Genomic DNA, 20,553 nt, shown 5'->3' on the forward strand with positions numbered 1-20,553 from the left:
CTCATGGTCTTTAGTCTGTTTAGCCTGCAGCATTCCCAAACTAGATGTCAGTTCCTCATGGTCTTTAGTCTGTTTAGCCTGTAGCATTCCCAAACTAGATGTCAGTTCCTCATGGTCTTTAGTCTGTTTAGCTTGTAAGGTCTGAATAAGTTCCTGAGTCTCATCACGATCCTTTGCCCGATCGGCTTGTAAAGACTCTAAGATGGAGCATCTGTCTATTTTTATGTTGTTATAAATGTGCTGAATAACATCCTGAATCTCATCACGGTCCTTTGCCCGATCGGCCTTTAAAGACTCGAAGGAGCATCTGTCTATCTTTATGTTGTTATAAATGTGCTGAATAACATCCTGAATCTCATCACGGTCCTTTGCCCGATCGGCCTTTAAAGACTCGATGGAGCATCTGTCCATTTTTATGTTGTTATAAATATGCTGCATTTCAGCTTGAGTAGTAGATAGATCTGTCTGTATCTTATAGAACATTGAACGGAGCCCATCGTCCAGTTTTTGTTCTAACAGCTCAATAATCGATGAATAGGTAAGTTTTGATTCATTTAGAGCTTGGCTACGTAAGGCTTGTATGTCCTGCAAGTGGGTAGAGATATCAACCTTCCTTCTATTCTTGAGGAACAACGACACGTGAATCAAGAAAGTCACAGCTAACAAAACATGTAAGCCCATATTTTGTAAGTCAGCCTGCTCCTCCAGCAGTGAATGTATGTAAGCATAAGAGATATTATACTTATTTAGCTTTAGGGGAAATGTAACCATATCTATTGGTAAATTCATTTCCCGTTGTAGTAACCACGTGCCGGCCAGCAGGTGGCGCAGCGCGTCTATCTAGAGTAGGATCTGACTCACAGAATTCTGCTTTTGCCGCTAAGAAACTTTTTAGAACTTACCTGTGGGTATTTGCTTCAGGCGGGTGGCTGTGCCCACGGCTAGAGTTGAAAGACTTACCCTGCCAGGGTCTGGTCGCAGACGGAGGCAGCAGGTGTAGACAGGCAAGTGGGAACAGGGGTGCTTTCCCTGTAAATGAAAGCTGAAAACCCTCCTCTTTGTGCGCAGGAGCAATGCGTTCAGGCCCTAAGCGCACACAGGTAGCCGGATGGCCAGACAAAGCCAGGCCGGGTCTCCTGCGGGCGCGGGCGCCGCTGTTCGCGTCTGAGCCGCGGCCTGCGGCACCCGCTGGAAGGGGGCGAATCCAAGGACCCCGCGGCAGGAGTCAGGAGCCGGGAAAGGTGGGGGGGGTGGTGGGGGGTGGTAAGCCCCTCACGCACGGGGGAAACTCACTGGATTTTCCGGGTGCTCGTTGGCTCTTCAGGTTCGTTTATCGTTGGGCGCCAGATATTGGATTAAAGTCTCTTTATTCCAAGCACAGCCGGGTGAAACACAGGCCAGAGCTAGGTTAAGAACCCAGCCAGCGCAGCCAGAACAAAGAGAGCGCGCGGTTCCCGTGCCGCTCTTAAGAAGTCCCCTTTACGTCATCCCGGCTTTCCTTCACCCCGCCCTTATGGGCGAGTCCCCAGGTCCACCTGGTACCTGCCTCAGGACTATTGGGCGGGGCTAGGGTTACTTCCTACAATCTGGTGTTTATGATTTCACACTGGCTCTGTTGACCCCCAAGGCTTCTGTTTATGCTGGGTCTGCACAGGGACATCTCCACCTGGGCATCTCACAGTCTCACTGCTTGATTCCATTCAACAGGGCAGCAGTGGCCTTTGTCTTCTATTCATCATGTCCCTGTCCTATTGAGAGTCAATAACCTTAACCTTTCCAAGGGAGACGGTGTCTGCTCACTGAGACTTCTGCATTTCTCCTTCCCTGACTCACATGGCTTCTAAATGTGTGCTGTTCTTGGACTCTGTGGTCCTAGGCACTCCCATATCAATGTCTACCATTATTGATGAAGCAATTGGAAATAAGGTTCATTTGTATTTAAAACTATGAATTCTGTGCTCTCTTTTTACATACGTGATGTAATAAATATTATAAATACTAAAAATTGTGAGAAGTTCTATGGGGGTTTGGAGGAAATGATGTACCTGTATTAATATAAACATTTTAAAAATATTGTAATAAAAATAGTGAAGCAGATTCATAACACAGAACAGTTTAGATATCTGATGGAAGGATCAGCAGTTAAACAAATGTACTGACTTTCAAAAAACCTGAGTTTTATTTCCAGAACATCAAGTAGCTCAACATACAAAGAATTCTTGCTCCTTAGGAGCCAACTCTTTTGGTTTCTTTGGGCAACTACAGTCTTGATCATGTACCCATGCAAAGACATTGACAAATAACCAGAATTATAATAATTTGATTGTAGACTACTTTAATAATAAATCAACTCATGTGAAAAATGTCACCCTTAAATATAATTTCTGGATTCATTTCTTGTAGTGTTGTAACAGACAATAAAAAATCCAATGAAGAAACTGCAGCAGAGACCATATACACTGGATAATTTGAAATCCCATGAAAAGCCTTGCTCATTTCAAACTCATTTCTGTTCTTTTCTAATCCCAAAATAACAAGACTGCTTGACATTAAAGGAATCTGACTCTACCTACCTCCCACATTTGATGTTTGTAATGAAACACAAAGAGCAACAGTACATTGACCGATAGAAACATACAGGGCCTGGAGTCATCAAGAAGCTTTGCAATGAACAGGCATCTGACAAAGTAGAGATACTAGGGGTGTCTCACAAATGAGGTAAAGTGAATCAGAAGTGAAGAAACCAGTGGTGTTTGAATGTGCATGTGGTCTGTGCTGATAGTGTGGCCTCAGGACAAGCAATTATAAGATAGTGCAAAACATTGACTGTGGGAGTGAGACAGGAAACAAAAAAATGTGAACCAGAGTGCTGTGTACATAAACCTGACGTTTGTACTGTGCAGTCCTGCCAGCTCCAAGGTCCTGCAGTTTCTTCTGCACACTGGGCTGGAAGAGGGACCCAGGGCTCACAGGAAGTGCTTTCTGGCCTTCTGTGCATCTGCTCAAGGATACAGTTGAAACCACTGAGTTTTGGCGCCCCCTGATGGAACACTGACTCCCTGCAGCATGCTGGTCACTGGCTGATGGTCAGAGCATCATGGTGGCTCCCTGTGCCCAGAACAAAGTCCTGTCTCAGAGACACTCCACAATTTGGATTTGGGAAATGTTATGAGCACTCCTTCCTGACAGCCTGGTCCCAAATGAACACTCAGACATCATATTAATTATAAACGGTTGGCTTATTGGCTAGTTTTGTCTTTATTATTAACCCATTTCTATTAAATGAAGAATTTCTACATGGTCTTACCTTAGTGGAGAATGACTCACACATGTCCTCATCTCCCTGGGATCACAAGATGAATGTTCTCTGTCTACACTTCCCAGAATCCTCCACATCCCCTAAACCTGCCTATCTTGCTGCTATATTGGCCAGAGTGTTTTATTCATCAACCAATAAGACAAACATATTTACTAAATGACATCTCCCATCATCTCCTCATTTCTGTCTAAATAAATAAAGGTTTAAACTTTACAGAGTCAAATTATATATAACAAAACACTTATGAAGCAAGAACTATAATTTTAGTGTCTCGTCCATTAACATTTAGCAAGATTTAAAGAAAGTATTCTATCATTTATTCTGCCTTTGTGAGTCTAATGTCTTATATGCAATTTATCTTTTATCATAACTAAGGAAAACCATAACTATCTGTCTTCAACCGCTTCAAAGACCATAGAAGAATAGTCTATAAACTCTAGAATTGACAAAGACATCTCATAATCTGGACATGCCTCTGTAATGTTGGGGCATCCATTTTCTGCCTATAGGCCACAGTGTGTCTGGCAGACTTCTCAGTGAATCAGGAAATTTTAAGCTGTCTGCCTGTATTGGTAGTTTGTCATTCATTTTTCTCTGTGTCCTTCAGAATGTCTGACAGACTTTTCCACGAAGCAGGAACCCTGCAGCAATGTCTCATCTGGTTTCAGCAGTCACGTTCCTGTGGATCCTGTATGTCAAGTTTACACAGCACACAGTCAAACAATCTGGCAAGAGCAGTTGTTTTTTTTTTTTTTTTTGCCCAAATGGCTAGTCTCACCATATTGAAAGTAATTCCGTAAGGCGTCTCTTTGATGCCCACCTTCCTTTCTCATGCAGTTGGTATTGCCAGGAGCAGTTGTGTCTCACTGTCATGAAAAACCCTAAACCATTTTAAATAACATATACTGTAGGTCTTTGAAAGGTTTGAAAAGTGTCTATCCATTTGAAATATATCTCTATATATGTAGAAAACCTAGCTAACCTAACTATAAGTTTAGAATATTATAGGTAACCATCTTAATCTACGTATTTGTACATTACATTTTTAAATGAGCTATACAAACACAATATCCAAACAAGAGGAGAAATATACATCTATCAAAATTGATGCTAAATTTGTATCAATAAATGAAAATCCATACCAATACAAAGTGTTCATTCCTATATCATATTTCCCCATTTTTTAAGAGATTGGTTGTGATCTTCACCATTTATAACCAATCACATTTCAGTGAAAACAAATGTTTATAAACAATATTTGGGAATTTGGCACCCTTCAGGACAAATTGTTTCTGTAGGTTGGGAGGCATGAAACACACTATCCAGTTTCAGAAAGCAGTCTAATGAGCACCCACCCCAGGGCTGCTGCTGATAGAACTAATCCTCTTACATTCTGAGCTGGGGATCCCACTACCCTTTCCCCATTGCCACCTGAGTAGGAGCCCAGCTTGTTGCCAAAGCAGCTGTGACTCCAACAATTGATTGTAAAATGTAAGCATATTCTAATCCTTCTTTGGGTGTTGTTAGGCCCAGTTAATGTGATAGTTGGTCACAGAGAATCTAGAGGCAGCACATGTGAGGGACAGGGCCCGTGGGGGGTTCACCAGGACAAATATGACTCCTGTGGCTACACCAGGACAGGAAACCCGAGAACAGTGAACATCACCATCAGTCACACACACTATGAGAACAGTGAACATCACCATCAGTCACACACACTATGAGAACAGTGAACATCACCATCAGTCACACACACTATGAGAACAGTGAACGTCACCATCAGTCACACACACTATGAGCCACATGCCCAGTTTCCTTTCCTTAAACCCTGTGTCTGTCACTTCTGAGAACAGCCTTGAGCAGAGATGCAGTCCCTGGACACACCCACTTTAATGGAGCTCCTGTGAGAAGGAGATTGGGGCTCAAAGGTCTCAGATGGGCTATGAGCCTGAGGCTATGAGTTGAGGCTGCTCTCAGTGGTTGAGTCTGCAGAGGAGACAAGAGGGGAGAACACTGCATGTCAACCTTGCCTCATGGACAGGATGATTTACCCTGAGTTTCCTAGAGGAAACAGAGGCACAGTCCTCAGGGGTATGTTCTTTTTATATACTTTATTTGTTCTTTTCAATTTCATTTAACATTCCAACCACATTTTTTCACTCCCACACCTCCTGCTACCCCATCCTCATCCCCCCAGATCATCCTCAGTCCACTTTCCTCACGGGTAAGGGCTCTTATGGGGAGTCAACAAACTCTGACACAATGGTTTGGAGCAGAACCATGCCCTTCTACAATGCATTAAGGCTGAGCTTGGAATCCCACCATGGTGACTGGGCTCCAACAAGCCAGCTCATGTACCAGGATTCTATCATGATTCTAATGTGCTCCTGCTGCCACTGAGCATGGCACTCACCATAGGGAATGGCCTCTAAGGAGCTAGTTCATATACCAGGTTGGTATCATGGTCCTACTGCCAGGAGACCCTCTGATAGTTCAGGCTTCCCAACTGTCTCCCATTTACAGAGGGCCAAGCTTTGTCACCTGGAGTCTCTACAGTTGTAGGTTTAGAGTTCATTGGTTTTCACAAGCTTGGCTTAGCTGTCCTTGTGGATATCTCCATCATGATCTTGACCTCTTTGCTCATATTTTCCCTCCTACCTCTCTTCTGCTGGATTCCCAGAACTTGGCCTGGTTCTTGGTTATGGATCTCTGTGCCTGGTTCCATCAATTACTGAAGGCTCTATGGTGACAGTTGGGTTATTCAGCAATCTGGTTACAGGGGTAGGCAATTTCTGGCATCCTCTCCGCTATTGCTAGGAGTCTTAGCTGAGGAAACCCTGGTGAAATCTTGGGAAGAACTCTGGCACCAGGCTTCTCCCTAACCCCATAGTGGCTCTCTCTACTAAGATATCTCTTCCCTTGCTCTTTACTGCATCCCTTCCGGCTTCCTTGACCACGCTGCTCCCTCATGACCTCATCCTCCCTCCCTTCTCTCTAACCACCCTCCCCCATCCCCAGTTCACCCAGGAGATCTCACCTAATTTCCCTTCTGGGATACTTTCTTGATCCCAACCTATTTGCCTGCTCCCACACAAATGGGACACGAGGAGGATCATACCATCCTGACCCTGCTCTGTGAAAATGAAGATGACCAACTCTCCTCTGTTCATAGTCAAAGCTGCACCATCCTTCCATGCCCACTCTGCACTATCAACCCCCTTATCACACTGTGTCTCATTCCGTAGGCATCCCTTCAACTGCTTTGTGTGAGCAGGCTAGGATGAGCTGTAACACACAGATGTTACTGAGAGTGGAGTTTGCGAGCAATCAAAGTGGAATCAGATTTTTATGTGAAAACTAATGCCATGTGAGATCAGCAGAGTTCCAATAAGTTGTTTTCAACAAAACGTATTCCTAAACACAGAGACATGGTTCAGTTGGTAAAGACTTTGTCCACATCCAAAATGACAAGAAATATTACTGTACAACCTGTCCTGAGAATCACAGTGAGACACAAACAAATGTTACTTTACATAAACACAGTATTTCAACATCAGAGAGAGAAAAGACCCTTGTCCTTTTCTCTGCATGGAGGAAAAGTGGAAACCAGGTGTTTTTCTATCCCTGTTCTAAAGACTTACAGTACCTGGGCTTCCTTAGGCCTGAGCGCCCCCTGCTGGCCCAGAGCTCCTCTGCAGGGAGGTTTTTGTCTGGGCTCATGCTGAAGTCCCCTCACTGTGTCTCTTGCACAGTAATATGTGGCTGTGTCCTCAGTGGTCACAGAGTTCAGCTGCAGGAAGAACCGGTTCTTGGCTGTGTCTCTGGTGATGGAGATGTGGCTCTTGAGGGATGGGTTGTAGTTGGTGCTACCACCAGTATTTATGTACCCCATCCACTCCAGCTTCTTCCCTGGGAACTGTCTGATCCAGGTCCACAAGTAACCACTGGTGATGGAGTAACCAGTGACAGAGCAAGTGAGGGACAGCGACTGTGAGGGCTTCACCAGGCCAGGTCCTGACTCCTGAAGCTGGATCTGGGACAGGACACCTGCAGACAGGAAGAGTCAATTCTGTCAATCACATGTTGTCACATCCCCTCATGGACACATGTATGAAATGGTCACACTCACCAGGAAGGGCTGTCACCAGGTACAGAAGACCCAACAGTCTCATCTTCTAGGCTACACCCCCTTTTCTCAGAGGTCAGCCTCCTCTCTGTGAGAGAGATGTGAGCTCCCACAGCTCAGGAGGGGATTTAACTAAGAGCTAGAAGATGCATTTGCATGTGGGGAGTCAGCCTTGTCCTTTTAAAAGAGGAGGGTGGATACCACCCCATTTCCTCATTACAACACAGCCATCTCTGTGTCTCATTTTCTATAGTGTGTGTCTGAAGTAAGACAGTTTGGGGACCACAGGGCTCACAGGACACACACACTGGCATGACCCCACCTCCATTTCGTAGACCAACACCCCCCCAATCCTCTGCTCCTATATATTTTTTTTCTTTTTTCCATTCATTTATTTCTTAACATTTGATATATTATTATTCTTTAATTAATTAATTTTATATTCAAATTCCAGTTTCTCCTCCCTCCTCTCCCTTTCCCTCTCCCACTCCCCCCACCTCCCATCTGCTCCTTGTAGAGTATAAGTCCTTCCCTAGGAAGCTACTAATTCTGTCCATCATCTCCTTGAGGCTGACCAAGGTGCCTCCCCACCCCCTGGCACCCCTGTGTCTAGGCTGGGCAGGTTCTCTCTCCATGTAGAATGGGCTCCACTAAGTCTGATTGTGCATTAGAGTTAGATCTTGTTCACACCATCAGTGGCCTCATGTATTGTCCCTGCTGCACCACTGTCACCTATATTAAGGGAGTCTTGTTCAGTCTTATGCAGGTTCCCCATTAGTCAGACCAGAGTCACTGATCTCTCACTGTCTCAGGTCTGCTGATTCTGTGGAATTCCCCATCATGGTTTGACCCCTTTGTTCATATCATCCTTCCTCCCTCACTTTGATTGCACCCCAGGAGCTTGGCCCATTGGTTAGTTGTGGATTTCTGCATCTGCTTCTATCTGTTCATGGTAGAGGGTTAAAGCTTCTCTGGGGTTGAGGATTGTAGTCTGTGTATCTTTTGCTTCATTTCTGATATCCACTTATTATTGAGTACATACTATATTTGTTTTGTGGGGATGGGTTTCCTCACTCAGGCTGGTTTTTTTTTCTATCTTAGTCCATTTGTCTGCAGATTTTAGGACATCTTTTTTTCTCACTGCTGAGTAGTACTCCATTGTGTAAATATGTCACAGTTTCTTCATCCATTATTTGGTTAAGGGACATCTAGGTTATTACCAAGTTTTAGATTTTATGAATAATGATGCCAAGTAATGTTTGCCCATCTTTCCTAGAAAGTTACATTGCAGTCATGTCATTGCAGCATGGGGTCCATACCTACTTCTGTTATGATAAATCTTTCCACCAAAAGCCACCAAACCCCCACCGCCATGTGTGCACTCTACGTCAGCTGCCTGCCTGAGTCAGGGCCCCGATTAATGCACAGAGACACTTGTATTAGGTATCATGTTGCTTGGCCAATGACTAGGATTCTCATCTGTTAGCTCAGTCTTAATTATCATAAATCTATAATTTTATAAGACTTATTGGACGACTTCCATTAGCGCTCTCCCTTACTGTTGGATCACAACACTGCTGGAGGATGCAAAGTGGAAAAAAGGGATACTTCCTGTTTCTTCTTGCTTAAATGAGTCTCCTTTGCTATGTCACTTCCTGCCTGGATCACCACTTCTCTACTACATTTCCCAGAATCCTCTTTGACTCTTAGTCTAACTTACTGTCTCATTGCCCACACAGTATTTTATTTATCATCCAGCAAGACAAACACATACACAGAAGCACTTCCCCATCATGCTTCTTCCTCCTTCCTGACTGCAGAATGTAGAGGAAACACAAGCTGATGGGAGAAGCTTCTTCCCATACTTCCTCCTCCCTGCTCAACTCCCAAGTCCCCCGATCTGTATTCAACACCTTGCTGCCTTTTGAAAACAAATAGGATTCTGGTGAATAAAATACAATGGTGAATAAAGTAAAATGAGATAAAAATAACGTATTTGAACAGGAGAAAACAAACAAAAAACTGAATGACAAGAGCCCAAGAAAAGGCACAAGAAACAGGTGTGGATGCAGAGACCACCTGATTTATATACTCAGAATTCCCATAAAAAGACAAAATGAGAAGCTGTTATATATAGGCAAAGGAAGTCTAGGATAAAATAAGAGTTGAATAGATAAATGTATAAAATAGAAATAAAGCCATGTGGTATCATGAACCTCCCAAAGGTATTTGATTAGATATCCTGATGGCATCTGCTAATGGGAATGCAGCCAGGGCTTAGGACTTTTTGGTTTCCTCCACCTGACACCCTTTGAGAAATCTCATTTTTTCAATTTAAAGATGTTATGAATTGGAGATAGATTCTAGGTTAGGGATGGGACCACATGCACACCTCCTTGTGCTCTAGAACCCAATCTGCTGTTGACAAATGCATGTCCTGGTTTCCCAATAGAGAAATTCTTTCTACTCTGAGGAAACTGGCTTCATGGTGATTGAGAGAGTCTTTGAACAGTGTTATTTCTGTTATTGTAGCATTCCCAGGAGAGTGACACAGATTCCAGGAACTAAGGGAACCTGTAACCTTCTAGGGGAGGGTTCTAACTGCCATAGGAGTTGGTCTCATGGGCCTTGTATGTGATTAACTGAGAGGAATAAACTCTGAGTAGAGTCAGGAAACACCTTTGGTGGCCTCTCTGCACTTACTCCCCAGGCTCTGCATTGTCCCGCGCGCTGTATTTTCTCGCCAGCAAGAAATACACGCAGGACACTCGGATCCTTCTGCAGACAAGCTTTAATGCATCTTGAGAGTTGGGAGAGAGCATAAGCTTACCAGAGCGGAGACTCTGAACCAAGAAAACCCATCCCTAATAAAGGCTGGCCAGCAGCCGCCTGGGACGTGTTACCCTATGAATGGCTTCAGCTCCTCAGGCCAAATGAGCCACGGGATAGGCAGAGATCAAAGGAATGGAGATTACCCAGTGCCTGTGAAGTAATTTACATCTTGGTGTCTTCAGGCACCATTATTGTAATGGAGAATGCAGGAAACGGCCCCCTACATATCCCCCTTTTTTTATTAATTAATGAAAAGGCTTTATATTTTTACAAGCAAATAGGTTTATGAGGCTTTAAAACCCCAGGCATTCCAGGCCTTTAAGAAGTGTTGAATAGCAGGCACGGCCTTTTCCCCTATCAAAGACTGGGAAAGCCATCTGTAATTTCCTCCGCTCCTCCGATGGTAAGAAGGAGTCGGTACCAAATAATGGGGGTGCTGATAGAAGTACACCCGCTGAATTAACAGGCGATGGCCTCATATTTGCTTTCACTTTTGGCAGCTGATATCAATCGGGGTGGTATCGTGCTGCCTCCTCCTCTAGCTCTGCTTCCTTGCTAGAGTCTAAAATCTCAGAGTCTGAGCTGCTCAGCTCCAAGGCCTCTAGTTTCATTGTAGGGCAGAGGCTAGGTTTTGAGTCTTTATTTCTCTTAAATTTACCGGGGTGTGACCGGTTATTCCCTATTTTTTCTCCCTCCTTTTTTGTTTCTTTTTCATCTAGCTGAGCTGTTTCCTCTAAAACTTTATCTCTTGAGCTTTCAGAGTCATCAGAGCTATCAAGATTTAAAGCTTTAAACTTATTTATAGAATCATCTAACAAATTATTCACTCCCTTGTCAGTAGACATCCCAGGAGGTCCTTTTTTCTTATTTGTTGTTGTTCTTAACAAATTATTCACTCCCTTGTCACTAGACATCCCGGGAGGTCCTTTTTCCTTATACACTCCCTTGTCAGTAGACATCCCGGGAGGTCCTTTTTTCTTATATTTTATTGTTAGGCGCGCCCCATCTCTCACCACATTCGGTTTCTGATATGTAATTCTGGACCTCTTTAAGATTGCTACAACAGTGAGAAAGGTCAAAATAGCTCCTAGTAAAAGCATAGAAGCCTCTATATTAACCTCCCAAAATAGCAACATTCCCAAGCCAAAGTCCAGAAAAAAACATACCTCTCCGAATTTACCACCCTGCAGTTCTGAATCCGCCTTGTAGCCAAGGGGTCTCCGCGGTGCCGGTGATGTTAAGCTTCCCGGGTTTTGGCACCATATGTCCCCCGCCCTGTATTTTCTCGCCAGCAAGAAATACACGCAGGACACTCGGATCCTTCTGCAGACAAGCTTTAATGCATCTTGAGAGTTGGGAGAGAGCATAAGCTTACCAGAGCGGAGACTCTGAACCAAGAAAACCCATCCCTAATAAAGGCTGGCCAGCAGCCGCCTGGGACGTGTTACCCTATGAATGGCTTCAGCTCCTCAGGCCAAATGAGCCACGGGATAGGCAGAGATCAAAGGAATGGAGATTACCCAGTGCCTGTGAAGTAATTTACATCTTGGTGTCTTCAGGCACCATTATTGTAATGGAGAATGCAGGAAACAGCCCCCTACACTGCATGAATAATTTATTTTGGTTTTCCTTTTTGATGCCTCATAGCAAAAATACATAGCAGTGTTATTGATCATATGGACTTGTTGTCATTTGAAAATCATAATACAGAATATCAGACTGTGTACCTCTGTGTTTTCTTTGACAGAGCATGGTCTCCAATTGATTATTTTCACCCCATGTAGGGATTGCTCTGAAATGTTTGTAGACAGTTTTATTCTCTATCAGCAATCCTTCATAGGTCAGGAAGATTGTCTGAAGAACCTTGTGTGACTGTAATGCAGCAGTGTAGACATAAGATGGAGTTCTGTGGAGAATGGAAGTTTTGACTGTTCTTGAGAAATCCAGTCTCTCCCCACAGAAGTCAGCCCTATGAACCTTGCATTAGTCCAGCAAGTTCACATCTAACAACAACCCAACCTTCATATCACTGTTAGTCTTTCTGCTGAGAGTTCCCAAGGATATACAGATAAGGGAATCTTCTTTCCTTTCTATCCTGAGGCTGTGGTTTGTATCTGAGGAAGAGAGTTCATGATGGTGATGAACCTTTATGCTGCACATAAACCATTGGGAGGACACTTGGCCTTAGAGGACAAGAAATTTCTGCAATAAAAATTGTCAGATGTAGTCTGCTATAAATGGCAGAATTATTTTTTCTCCATATTCAGCCTTTGTAGAGCCAAGGTATGTGTGTTCTCCTAATTAAAACAGAACAAAACTGAAAAAACATACATAGTCAGGATTCCTTAGATACAGATATGTGAAAATTATAACAGTGTCAAAAATCAACAGAGGTTGTAAGTGTGCCTTGACAGCTCTAAAACCAAATCTCTCTCTCTCTCTCTCTCTCTCTCTCTCTCTCTCTCTCTCTCTCTCTCTCTGTGTGTGTGTGTGTGTGTGTTTGTGTTTCTGTGTGAGCTTGTATAGCTTGTATATGTGCTGGTTGGGGGGTGGTGAGGTTTTCATGTGCTGTACACTGATGTCCAGTCAACATCAGTCAGTATCAACCTAAATCTTGTGACAAAGACAATCTAATTTTGGGAAACAGGTGAATGAACACCCAGGTATCCTCATTACAGCAACAACACTTTGACCATTAATAAGTGTAGAATCCCCTGATCTTGCCCAGAGTTACATGAGCAGGGGCCCAGAATTTTGTCAAAGTAACAGAGTCTATACACAGAGGACTCCAAAGTATGATATTTAGTTCCGTCTTCATCTCTCAAATGATAAGAAATTTGATTACCACTAAAATAAGCAATCCAAGATTAGACTTACATATAAGTGATTATATAAGAATTGGAATTATGAGGAATGGTAAAGGAACTCCCCACAAATTTATGGAGACAACTTCCACCAAAGTATTTGCTGTGCTGTTAGGTACATCAAACTGAATTTTTAAAGGTGGTTTGGCTCTTCTTTTATTACTGAATTTTATTTTCCTAGGCAAATTCATATTATAGTATATTCTCACTAAATTCTAGTGTCTTAGACTTAAAGGACACACACACATACACACACATCATAATATATAATCACAGGTTTTTATTTTCTGTTTCATTAAAGAAGAAGTGTGTCAATGGGGGTGGTCACTGATAAAGATCTCATCAAGTTGTGGTAGACTGAAGGGCACTGTCAATCAACATCACTTCATTCTCAGATGCCATTTGGGAAAATTGACAAACAACCTATAGGATTGTTAGGAGAAGGCTGACAACAGCGCACTCAGATTGATTAATTCTGATGAAGTCCCCAGGCAGAACTTCTGTGTTATCTCAGCTTCCTGCTCCTCCAGGTTTTCTGACACACTCAGGATGTGTTTGCAACACTGTGTGTTGCACAGTAATAGACAGCAGAGTCGTCAGATGTCAGGCTGCTGAGCTCCATGTAGGTGGTGCTGGATGATGTCTCTGCAGTCACTGTGGCCTTGCCCTGGAACTTCTGGTTGTACTTAGTATCACCATTTTCTGGATCAATCCTTCCAATCTACTCCACACCATGTCCAGGTTTCTGTTTCACCCAGTGCATGTAGCTATTAATGAAGTTGAAGCCTGAAGTCTGGCAGGACAACTTCACTGAGGACCCAGGCTGCACTAGCTCAGCCCCAGACTGCTGCAGCTGGACCTGGGAGTGGACTCCTGTGGAGAGAAAGGCAGAGTGGATCTCACTGTCACCTGAGTGCATGGCCCCTCCTCAAGTCTGGAACTTGGAGCCCTTACCTGTAGCTCCTGTCACGAGGAAGAGGATGATCCAGCTCCATCCCATGGTGAGGACCTGTGTGCTCAGTGACTGTGGAGAGGACACTGATCATGTGTTGTTGGTGGTGTGGACATCACTGTATTTACCACCATAGACTCACATGATTTGCATATTCATGAGCAGGGAAATTCTTAGATAAGGACCTAGTCCAGCTGGAGCAGAAGGAGGTGGAGGAGACCTGGGTCAGGCAGCAGGATGCTGAGGTCCAAATCCTCATCCTGTCTGAGGAAGCAGTCATTCCTGAGACCTGTGTAGACCCTGTGGATATAAAACCTAAGCTTAATCTCTCAATTTACAAGTAGAATCCCATCCAGAGACATTAGGTCTTCTTGGTGATAAAATTGTTTTCAGGTGGTGGTTTAATTGTGATTGGATATTTCTAAAACTAATAAATTAGGAGCATTTGTTTCATTTTTTTCATGGACTTATGATATTTGTTTTTCTAGCAGGTTGCTGCTTTGTGTTTCCTGTGTGTGCATGTGTGAGCACATGAGTGGTGCTTTATCCCTTTCTTTTTGGTATGTGGTGACTTTTTATAGAGATAAAGAAAGGCTGTCATTTTGAGTCATAAAGAGATAGTAAATATCAGGAAGGAACTAGTCAGAGAAATTGTGATATGAACATATTATAGGAAAAATTTTTTCAAATATCAATAATAAATACATCATAATGATAGAAACAGGAAAACAAAACATGTAATATTTAAGAAAGAGTTTTTACTGTGTTTGAAAGTTTTAGACTTACATACCACTGCAATAGGTGTTGTTAAGCTAACAGTCTTTTAAAAAGAATCCTAGGAGACTATGGACTCCCCTCCTGTCCTCATCTCATTTCTGTATTGCTTATTTTTGGCCCAACCATGACCCCTGCTGGTCCTTAGATCCCTTTCAGGGTGGGATATCTTGGCTCACACTCTGGTTTCACAGTGCAGCTTGAGGAGTAACACATTCGTTCTCCTTCAGTGTTCACAGAGCTCATCTTCTGGGACCAGTTGTGTTCCCTTAAATTTTATTTCTTCTTTTAATTCACAAATAGCCTTCCCTGAGTCCACAGAGAATTACAGCCTAGGGCTCAGCTGTGTTTCAAGGAAGTGGCTCATGTCTGTTTTGAACAAAGTCCAGAAGTCAGGTGAACAAAATGTAACAGGAGACCCCATGATGAAAGTTACAGGTTAAGTAACTGCATCAGGGAAAATACAAATGGGTCACATCTGTGCCTGATGTGCACAGTGCTCAGGGAAGCAGACGATGTGAGACCAGTTAGGGTGTGGGGGTCACTGAGTGTGGCCTCACCTCCCCAGTGAGTCCCCTAATCCAGGCACTATCCTAACCAGATACCACTGAGTCTTTGCCTGAATCTCATGAGGGAAATCATCACCAATGCTGCAGACCTCATTCAGCATTTGATCCTGAGTCATCACCAGAGTCGTTTCTGCAATCAGAGGTGAGATATTTCCATGTAATTCACGTTAGACTGCGTGGTGTGTATATTGTAAATTGTGGCAAAAGAGAACTCTGTTTTCACAGACTCCACAGACCATAAACACATAGAGCATCCTGAGAAACCAGTAGATGGGGCAACAGCTGTGACCACATAAACCAGCACTCAGTCATGTCTGCTCCTGTTCCTGCCCTGTCCCTCCCTCCATGTGTGACCTGCGCCCCCTGCTGGTCCTGAGCGCTCCTGCAGGGAGGTTTGTGTCAGGTTCACACTGAAGTCCTCTCACTTTGTCTAGTGCAGTAATAAATGACGGTGTCATCAGCTTTTAAGCTGTTCATTTGCAGGTAGACTCTGCTTTTGGAATCATCTCTTGAGATGGTAAATCTGCCATTCACAGACTCCCCATAGTGTGTTGCATAATTATTTGTTTTTTGTTCAATACTTGCAATCCATTCCAACCCCTTCCCTGGAGCCTGGCGGACCCAGTTCATCCAATAGTCACTGAAGGTGAATCCAGAGGCTGCACAGGAGAGTTTCAGGGACTTTCCAGGCTGCACCAAGCGTCCCCCCCGACTCCACCAGCTGCACCTCACACTGGACACCTGTGAAAAGAGAATCGTGTCCGTAAACTCTCACAAATGTCCACTGTCCCTCTCACTCAAGTCCAATCACACAGTATCTTTTCTTAAACATAAATTACCTTTCAAAAGAGCAACAAGGAAAACCCAGCTCAGTCTCAACTCCATGCTGAGTGTTGAGTGTTCACTGATGACCACAGAATGGGAGGACCAGGGAGACCAGTGCTGGTCACCTCTGTCAGAGCTTCAGCATCAGGGCTGCTTTTCATGGACAGAGGAGGGCATTATTTGCATGTCTTCCTGTTAGATCCTGAACTCAGAGGCAGAAGCATTAGTGAAGACAAATAATGGTACAACTGTTTGAGATGGAATTAGGAACCAAGTGGTGTATAAACCATCAAAGCATCATTCATTTTCCCAGCCATGTAGCTTAGCTGCTAGAGTATTGTTTTTCATGCCCGAAGCCTGAGTTTATCCCCACCATTACATGGTAGGAAAGAGTTTGGAGTAGAAAATCTTGGATTTTACTTATGCTTCATCTACATAAAACTGTGTGCCAGCAGAGAAAGAAAGAACATAGTAATGAAAAATAGACTATTAAGTTTGAATTCTTAGATTTACATAGAAATTTGTTTTCAGACTTCCTTTATTGTGCTCTATAATTGTAAACTTCTGCTCTCTTTGCATTAATTATTAAATTGATTCATAGTAATTTTAATAGGAAAAACCAAAATATAATCATTTAATAAACATTGTATACGGTTCAGTAAATGATGAATGCCTAGGATTAATTGGATTAACAACATGTGGTTGAGGACAGAACCAAGTGCTATACTATTTCATGCATAAAGCTTGGAGATTGATCCTCAAAAAAATAAAAGAAATGTTGTATAAAAATAAATATTATTTGAGATTATTCTTTAACAATGATTTAAAAAACATTTTGGTGATCCAGATTTAGCAATTAGTTCCTTCAGGGTTAACTTTCCCCACCCACCATACAGACCTGCTCTTCTCCATCACAAAGATACTGCCAGATCTTCTGTGACCTCCCAAAAACACCCAGAAGGACTATTTCCTTCCATGCCTTGTCCTTCTGCTCTCTGATTCTACAATGACTTTCCTTTAACAATCCATCAGCTAGGCCTGCTGTTTCTCACCTGGATCTCAAGAGACTTGCCTGCATCTTCATGGGACCAGAAGTTAATCCACCTCCTTCCTCTCCCATAGCCTACTGTCTCCCTGTGACCTTCCTCCCCATGCCATCATGTTATCTTTGCTCTCTCCCACATCTTAGTCAGGGTGCATGTGGGGAGTCAGGCTTGTCTTTATAAAAGAGGAAGGTGGATACCACTCCATTTCCTTGTTACAACTTGGCCATCACTGTGTCTGACTTCCTACAGTGTGAGTCTGGAATAAGAGAGCATGGGGACTACAGGGATCACAAGAAACACATACTGACATGACCCCACCTCTGATCCCTAGCACAATACCCCCACTAAATTCTTCTGCTCCTGTATTTTTGCATCTTACTCAACCAAAGTATTTCTTAACATTTTATATATTATTCTTTTAAAAACATTATTAATTTATTTTTATATCCCAATATCATTGCCCACTATAGTCTCTCCTCCTGTTTCCCCATCCCCTGCAACTTCCCACCTTCTCCTCTGAGAGGGTTAGGGATCCCCTAGGATTCTACTGTCTTGCCCATCATCTCAGTGAGGCAGCACTAAGGCACCTGCCCATCCCCACACCCCTGTGTCTTGCCTGAGCAAAGCATCTCTCCATGCAGAGAGAGGTCCCCACTAAGTTAGTTTGTGCATTAAAGTTTGATCTTAGACCCATTGCCAGTGGCCTCATAAGTTGTCCCAGTCACACCATCATCACCTATATTAAGGGGGTCTAGATCCATCTTATGCAGGTTCCCTATTTGTTAGACCAGGGTCACTGATCTCTCACTAGCTCAGGTCAAATGATTCTGGAGGTTTCCCCATCTTGGTCTTGACTCTTTTGTTCATATTATCACTCCCCACTCACTCACTTCTATTGTACTCCAGGAGCTTGGCCCAAAATTTACTTGATGATTTCTACATTTGCCTCCATCTGTTTCTGGAAGAGGGTTTGGCTTCAGGGGTTGTGGATTGTATGCTGAATATCTTTTGCTTTATGTCTTTTTTTCCATTTATGAGTGAGTATATACTATACTTGTCTTTCTGGGTTCGGATTAGCTCACTCATGATGGTTTTTTCCTAGTTCTTTGCATTTGCCTGAAAATTTTTGGATGTCATTTTTCTCAGCACTGAGAGTACTCCATTGTGATAATGTACCACATTTTCATTAGCCATTCTTCAGTTGAGAGGCATCTAGGTTGTTTCCAAGTCCTGGCTTTTAGGAATAATGTTTCTATAACCATAGTTGCTGCTCCTGTATTTTTAAGGTCATTGATAACGTTCTTTGCACATTTGTGTTCCTGAGTTAGTGGTTTCTGATTAGGAAGACCACACTGCTCAATTTTCCCCTTTTCCACACATGAGATGGGTTTCTGTCTTTCCCAGAAAGTCAGCACGCCGTCATGATCTTGTAGCACAGGGTCCACACCTACTTCTTGCTGCATCCAGACTGTGGAATGTAGAGGAAACACCTGCTGATAGAGTCAGCTGCATCCCACACTCCCTTCTCCTCCTCAACTCCCAAGTCCTCCCAATCCATATAAACCATTTAATGTCTTTTGTAAACAACAAGGTTTCTAGTGAATGAAACAGAATATATCAAAATAAGATAAAAAAACTAAGACATTGGACAGGACAAAAGAAATCAAACAAAAAACTGAACTAAAAGAGCCCAAGAAATGGCACAAGAAACAGATGTGGATGCAGAGAGCACCTGATTTACATATTCAGGAATCCCAGAAAAACATAATTAGAAGCTTTACTATATGAGGAGACAGAACTGTAGGACAAAAAAAGATATAGATATAAATGTATAAAATATCAATAAAGCCCTGTGACATCATAATACAAGGAGCCTCCCAAATGCATTAGGATTGGATGCTGGTGACATCAGTTGATGGACCTGCACCTCATGCTCAGGGGTGTTTGTTTTTCCTAGTTAGACTCCCTTAGAGAAATCTCATTTTTCTTTTAAAAGATGTTATAATTGTTGATAAATTCTGGATTACATGTACACTTCTTTCAGCTCTATAACTCCCTCTACTGTCAACACACACAGGTCCTAGTTTTCCACTGTGAGAAAAACTGTCTTCATGGTGAGGGAGAGAGCCTTTGAATGGGGTCATTTCTGCTTTTGTAGCATTCCCAGTGGAGTGACACAGATTCTAGGAACTAACTGATCTTGTGTCCTTCTCGAGTAGGGTTCTAACTGCCATAGCAGACAGTGTTCTGAGCCTTGTGTGTGGTTAACTCAGAGGAATAAATCTTGAGTAGATTGAGAGAACACACTTTCTTGCCCCTCTGCTCTTACTCCCCAGGCTCTGCACCACTAATTTATTTTGGTTTCCCTTTTGCTCTCTCACAAAAAACACATTTAGCAATGTTGTTGTTCATATGCACTTTATGTAATATTGGACCGTGTCCCTCTTTGTTAACTTTGACATAACATGGTCTCAAATTGGTGATTCTCACTCCCACGTAGGTTTTGCTCTTGAATGTAGACAATTTATTGTGTCTCAGCAATCCTGTATAGGTCAGGAGATTTTCCTAGGAATATTGTGAGACTGGGATGCATCATGGCAGCCATAATATGGAGTTCTGTGGAGAATCAAAGCTATGTCTGCCCTTCAGAAATCCAGTCTCTTCCCACAGAAGTCATCCCTGTAAAACTTGCATGGGACCAGAAACTTCACATATAACAGCAGCCCAACATCCATACCAATATTAGTCTTTCTGTTGATGGTTCCCAGAATTCACAAATAAGGGAACCCTCTTTTCTATATATCCTGACACTGATGTTTATATTAGACCAATGGAGTTCTTCATGATGGTGTTGAAACTTTACATTGCACAGGTTAGACCAGGTGGGCACTATAACTTGGAGGACAAGGAAATTCTGTCCACCTTACTTGGAGTAGGAGACACTTCCTAAGTATTCTGTGATCAGCTAAAAAAAAGGCCCAGAAGTTAAGGAAGGATAAGGATAAACTTTGAGAAAAAAATTCCGGGAGAAAAATAATTACAATGGCAGGAAAACAGAGATTCCAACCAATTCTCCCCCTGACTGTGCTCATGTATGTGAGAGGAGCCAGGTCAGATGGGAAAAAACTGTTTTTGCTACTCAAGGCAAAAGTTTATACAACTTGCTGGCTCAGATCTGAGTTTTTTTAAAAGTGTTCAACGGAGATAATCTCACTTTATTGTTGATGTTGTTGTTATTTTGATGAA

The 20,553-nt window shown here is 42.9% G+C and overlaps 1 pseudogene and 1 gene segment (V, D, J or C); both read right to left on the bottom strand.

Moving 5' to 3' along the window:
• Positions 1-7,061: 7,061 nt before the first annotated feature.
• LOC103164416 lies at positions 7,062-7,491 on the bottom strand (the record flags this gene model as incomplete). The annotated part of the segment is given in 2 exon segments: positions 7,062-7,366; positions 7,449-7,491. Coding segments are annotated over 2 exon segments (348 nt in total), but the record flags the coding sequence as incomplete, so codon positions are not given.
• A 6,371-nt stretch (positions 7,492-13,862) lies between these two features.
• Positions 13,863-16,321, bottom strand: LOC118237915 (annotated as a pseudogene).
• Between the last annotated feature and the right edge of the window lie 4,232 nt (positions 16,322-20,553).

This window comes from Cricetulus griseus, chromosome 5, assembly GCF_003668045.3.
Source record: "Cricetulus griseus strain 17A/GY chromosome 5, alternate assembly CriGri-PICRH-1.0, whole genome shotgun sequence".
NCBI lineage: Eukaryota > Metazoa > Chordata > Mammalia > Rodentia > Cricetidae > Cricetulus > Cricetulus griseus.